Source organism: Elephas maximus, chromosome 7 (assembly GCF_024166365.1).
Source record: "Elephas maximus indicus isolate mEleMax1 chromosome 7, mEleMax1 primary haplotype, whole genome shotgun sequence".
Taxonomy (NCBI): domain Eukaryota; kingdom Metazoa; phylum Chordata; class Mammalia; order Proboscidea; family Elephantidae; genus Elephas; species Elephas maximus.
This window is the reverse complement of record NC_064825.1, coordinates 126,872,530-126,878,578: the sequence shown is the minus strand read 5'-3', so window position 1 is coordinate 126,878,578 and position 6,049 is coordinate 126,872,530. Positions and strand designations below refer to the sequence as shown.

The following is a 6,049-nucleotide window of genomic DNA, read 5'->3' as shown; positions in this document are numbered from 1 at the left end:
GGAAAAGTAGGTCCTAGATAGATTATAACAGTGAAGGCAGAGGCAAAAGAAAGAGAAATAATTTGTCAAATAAATGTGACAACGGTGAAGCCAAGAGGTGGTGGTGGTGGGGAATCAGATGCTTTAGCTTCCCAGAAGCCTCACCAGTTATTTATTCCCAATCCACTCTCACCCAACAAATCCAAAAAACAATATTCCTCAATTGTGGCAACTGATATTTTCTCATTTTCGGAGAACCTTGCGTTGCATGTCGCCGTGAGTTGGAATCGACTCAACGACAACCATACAGTTTAAGCAAAAGTGTGCTTGCAAAAAAAAAAAAAAAAAAGCTTTAAATCAAGTCCCTGTAAACCTGAGGTTTACAAAAGAACGTTTGAGGTTCAGGCTGCACAAAGCGGTGGGAGGGGTCTTCCCAGAGCTTTTAGAGGGGTGATGTGCACCATCGGGCTTGGCTAGAGGCAGGAATATGGAGTGATGACGATGGCGGTAATGAAGTCACCGCCTCCCTCCTTGTGAAGTCAAAAGCATTAAAAATCCAGTGAGGTTCGCGTCACCCAGGGCCAAAGCCTCCTCCGGTCCTTAGAGCAGGGACCCACCCACCTGCGGCCCCGGCCTGCGTTAACCACCGAAACCTTCTCAGACGCGGCCGACAGGAGCACGAAACCGACGATCCCAAAGCTCCCGCCCGGGGCCTGGTTACCACCCTACGGCCCGGCTCGCTGGCGGGCCGGGGCGAGCCCTCTCCGGGCGGCTCTCGCACAGCCTGCTGGGAATGGTAGATCTGTCATCGGAAAGCGGTGCCAGGCCTCGCCCCTCTCCTCGACTCCCTACCCGCCCCGGATGAGTGAGCAAAATGGGTACCGCCAACTGGGAGTCAGGCAATGAGGGACTACAACACCCAACGGACCGTGGCCGGCAGCGCCCAGCCCAAGGTAGCCTGCCGCGCTCCTGCGCAGGCGCACACGCCCTGAGCGAGTCGGCAGCGTGCGCTTTCCCGCCGGGACCCGCCCTGCGCGGGCAGTGCCTCAGGGCTCGGTCAGGCTTCGCAGACCCGCCCCGCGCTCGCTCTCGGACGGCTTCGCGCGCCCCTCCTCCTCCCCAGTTTCTTCTAGAGCCCAGGCCCCGCCCGCCTCCCGCCCTCAGGGCCTGGCTGGTTCCCGCCCCAGGCCGTCCCTCTCCTTTGCGCCCCAGCTGCTTCTGCTGAGGGCGGAGGCTCCATGTTGTCCCCTCAGCGAGCGGTAGCGGCTGCCTCGGGAGGAGCAGGTGAGGCGCCCACTTTCCCCCGGCCCCTCTCCATGGCCACCCCGCCGCCTCCCCGCCATAGTTCCCAGGACGCCGCCCGCGCCGCCCCGTCCAGGGGCTGGGACGGCGCGGCCGAGCCCCTCTGCCCGCAAATTCGGGGCCGGGGTTTCCTGGCGGCGCTTGGCCCTGCGGGCGCGGGCAGCGCCTTCCTCAGCCTCCGGCTGGGAGTGGCCGCCCGCGGGCCTCGGCCCCTGCGCCCCGGGGAGGCCGCCAGCGCTCCATTGGGCCGCCGCTCCCCGTTTGTGCCCGTCGCGCCCGCCAGGGGCGGCACCGGGGGCCGGGGGCTTCCTGGGGCTGTGTCCGCGGCTTCCGCACCGTTGGACCCCGCCCTGGGCACAGCCGGGAAACTCGGGCCAAATGGCTTCGGCTGTTTAACCCGCTGGGCTGGAGCGGGAAGGAGAGCGCTTTGTTGTTCAGCTTTTAGTGAAGTGCTGGAGGGCTGCGAAACGTCTTTTATCTTAACGACCTTGAGGCACTGACACCAAGGAGTGTTAGAAAAGTTGGTTTTCAGCCCGCTTATCTCCATAAAGCAGATGAGAAAACGTGGCCCCACTTGGTTTTGGTACTTTTTTCAGTACGTTTAGTACGGGACGTTGCTCTTTTGGTTCCCGAAGCCATACAACGTAGGAAAAGTGTTACCTGAATACAAACCAGATAGGGAGTGACCAAAAATTCACCGATACGACTTCGTCTGTCGCTTTACCTGGCTTTTTGTTTAACGTAGGCACTGTTGGAATTGCCAGGAATTTCACTTGTGGAATCTAAAGGCAGAAAGGAAAAGTGTTTGAAGAATCTTTTAATAAGTAAATCCGAATTCTCAAATTTGAATACAAAGTTGAGTGGAATACTTTGTGAAAGGCAGAAAAACCATCGGACCACACTTGAGTTTACTTTTGAGGAAGCATATTTAAGAAAGAAAAGCAATATAGTTCTTCTAATCTATGGCAAGTATTCAGGATTGCAAGATACGTAGTGAAATCAGGGGCAGATTACTCAATAATCAATATAAACACGGGTTTACTTGTGCTTACTTACTAATTGGTCACTACAGATTAGTAAGTGAGCACAAGTGAGCCCATGGTTACCTTGATTATTGGGTAATCCGCCCCTGATTGAAATTCAAATTAGTGCTATTTTTTTTTCCCCGGTCCCCACAGAAACTAGCTTGTAGTCTAGAAATTCCTGTTGCTACTCTAACACCTGTAAAGGAAAACACTTAGTGAAAAAGGTCTGTACGTAATAAAGGATTATGCTGGGACAGCATATTGTTTTATTAGCTACTGTTTAGTGTCATTGTACTTATCATAAAATTAAGAAAAATAACAATAAAGGATAAATGTAATGTGTACTGACATAGTTTTCTTAGTTTTCACTAAATTGGCTTATTTAGAATAGACTTATAAAAAATAGGTTTTCTCTGGAGTCATTCAAAAGAGCCCTGATAGCACAGTGGTTAAGTGATTGGCTGTTCATCAAAGGTCACGGGTTTGAACCCACCGGCCACTCCAGGGGAAAAAGATGTGGCATTTGGCTCAGTGAAGATTTACAGCCTTGAAAATCCTATGAGGCAGTTCTACTCTGTCCTATAGAGTTGCTATGAGTTGGAATTGACTCGACAGCAGTGGGTTTGGGTTTATGGTGCCATACATGGGATTTTTGGGTAGCAAGCATAGACTAAAGACTGCTCACACTAATTGTTTAAAATGAAATAATATTGTGTGAAGCAAGAAATAGAATCCTCTCCATCTTCCCAGTTCCACAAAACGTAGCCATTATTAACAGTTTGGCCACATTCTACTAAGATCTTCCGTGAAGTAGTGTTAATGGATTGAATTCCAAAACCCATTGCTGTCCAGTCGATTCCGACTCATAGCGACCCTATAGGACAGAGTAGAACTGTCCCGTATGGTTTCCAAGGAGCGCCTGGTGGATCAAACCACTGTCCTTTGTTTAGCAGCCTTAGCTCTTAACCACTATGCTACCAGGGTTTCCATGGATTGAACTATGCCCTCCCAAAATACGTGTTGTAAATCCTAACTTCTATGCCTGTGGTTATAATCTCATTTGGGAATGGATTGTTTTTGTTATGTTAATAAGACAGGGTTAATGTAGGGTGTATATTGAGTCAGTCTTTTTTGAGATACAAAACCCATTCATTGCCTTGTAGTCAATTCATAGTGGCACTATAGGACAGGGTAGAACTAACCAATAGAATTTCCAAGGCTGTAATCTTTATGGAAGCAGACTGCCACATCTTTGTCCACAGGAGCAGCTGATGGATTCAAACCACCAGCCTTTAGGTTAGCAGCCGAGCACTTAACCAGTGTGCCACCAGGGCTACTTTTTTGGGATATGAAAGAGATTAAACAGGCGAGTAGAAGCAGAGATGGGGAAAGAGATGTCAAGCCATAGGAGGATCGCCGAGGAGCAGAAGCTCAAAAAGAGACGAGGACCTTCCTCCGTAGCTGACAGAAAGAAAGCCTTCCCTGAGAGCTCACGCCCTGATTTCTGACTTCTAGCCTCCTAAGTGATTAAGAGCTATGGCTGCTAACCAAAAGGTCAGCAGTTCAAATCCACCAGGTGCTCCTTGCGTATCCTGTGGGGCAGTTCCCTTGTCTCCTATAGGGTCCTTATGAGTCGGAATTGACTTGATGGCAACGGCAAACTGTGCGAAAATAAATTTGTTTGTTAAAGCACCCACTTGTGATATTTCTGTTGTAGCAGCACCAGATAACTAAGATTATCTAGTTATTTTGTTTTGGGTTAGATAACTAAGATAAATACCTTAGGAACTCTAGGTTGTGTGAACTTACTTGAGAACTAGTTTAGAATTTACCTGTAAATGACAGGCATGCCTTTTAAACTTCTCTATGGCATTGTGCTTCGTGTTGAGAAAGTGTTGGAATAACACAACTGTGTTTTAAAGTTAGTCTGAATTTTAAAACGTTTTCCTGAGTTATCTTTGGAATTCTAGGACCGTATTATCTAAAAAACAAAAAGGGAAAAAAGTGAGGGGGATGCTTTTATGGGGAAAAAAAAAAAAGGTCTTTCAGTTTTTTTGAGCAGTTATTCTCAACCCTGCTACACATTAGAATCACTGGGGAGCCTTTAAAATCTTATTTAATTTATGGGGTGGGGGAGTACAACGGTTAAAAATCTACAGGTAATTCTAATTTGCATACTGGGATAAAACTTCATTATATTCTAGTACGCAAATTAGAACTACCTAGGGATTATTTAGGATTATTAGGTGGTTACTTAAGTTTGAATTGATTTGTTACTTTGTACAAAATATAATTTATTACTATCAATTGAGAAGTTGATGCTGCTCTTCTGTGCACGTTTCTAGAAAAATGCTTTTTATTGGCGTGTGTTTTGATCATTAGAACGTGTTAGGTATATTTCACAGCTAAAGTATATAAAAAATTGGGAAATAGGCTTTATTGGTATAAGAAAAAGCAAAGCAAACCTGCTCCTTTGGAGTCTGTTCTGACTCATATTGATTGGTATGGTAGGTGGATATGCAGAGGAGTAGAATCAGTGTATTTTTGCCCTGAAATGGCAAGGAATCCAAACCAAATAAATATTGCCAATTAAGAAAGGCTCTTTTAAGTGGAACACAGCTAATTAAAACCTCCTGGTAGCTAGATTGATTTTGGTGGTAGTTTCAGTTTTAGGAAAGCGTCAAATAACATCAGTTATTGAATTTCTATTATTAAACAAGATTTATTTTCTATAGAATGGCCTAGAATAATTTTTAGATTCAGCCTATTGTCTGTATTTTCTGAATCTTCAATACTGTTTAGTCATAATTGATCTTCATAAATCCATGAAGCACTGCAGAATTCTTAGTTAACAAAGAAAATGTGGTTTTGTTCAGTGTTCTGTGCTAAGGCACAAAGATTTTCTGTAATAGACATATTAAGTAAATGCTTCTTCTTAAACTCTTTAATCAGAATGTAAATTTTCTCTAATATTCTAGTTAGATGTGTCTGGCTAATAATTTTACTGAAGCAAACTTAGCAATATATATATATCTACAAGCACACTCTCTTAAAACAAAATAACCCCCCAAAAAAACCCAGTGCCGTCGAGTCGATTCCGATAAAACAAAATAGAGCATATAAAAGTACCTCCTCCAAAAAAAATAAAAACAAGAACCACACCCAGCAGTTCTAGAGTTGGCTGAGGGCCTAATATACTTAGCCTTGCATATGACGATGTGTTTTCTCTGGCTTGTCTAATGAATTAGGAAGTTCAAAGACTGCCAGCAAGAACAAGGCATGAAAATGGTATGCCTCCGTTTTTGGGCCTGTAGTTCTTGCCCTTTAGAAAATGTGGTATTTTAAAAGGAGAGTGGAAAACTGAGGTCCTAACTTTACCCTGAGTCATGCACTCTACTCAATACTCGGTGAAGTGTTTCTTTAACCTTAGTTTATTTGCTTTTCTGAACTCCATGGAAATAAGGATGAACAGTGAAGCTGCCTCTACCCCTAGTGGTTCTCAACCAAGAGTGATTTTTGCCCCCCAGTTTACATTCTTGTAGAGTATGTACTTGGTGAAGTAGAGGATCAGGGAAAAAGAGGAAGACCCTCAGCAAGATGGAATGACACAGCGGCTGCAACAATGGGCTTAAGCATAACAACGATTGTGAGGATGGTACAGGACCAAGCAGTGTTTCATTCTGTTGTACTTAGGGTGGCTGTGAGTCAGCTGACTCAATGGCACCTAACAACAACAGGGTACA

The 6,049-nt window shown here is 45.6% G+C and overlaps 1 protein-coding gene across 1 annotated transcript in view; it reads left to right on the top strand.

The window, feature by feature from the left end:
- The first annotated feature begins 1,151 nt into the window (after window positions 1-1,151).
- Window positions 1,152-6,049, top strand: part of ATL3 (atlastin GTPase 3) — a 47,667-nt gene continuing 42,769 nt past the window's right edge. The window contains exon 1 of the mRNA XM_049892282.1: window positions 1,152-1,263. Within this exon, the coding sequence (XP_049748239.1) occupies window positions 1,218-1,263 (46 nt within the window). The 5' untranslated portion in view covers window positions 1,152-1,217. The remainder of the gene's footprint in view (window positions 1,264-6,049) is intronic.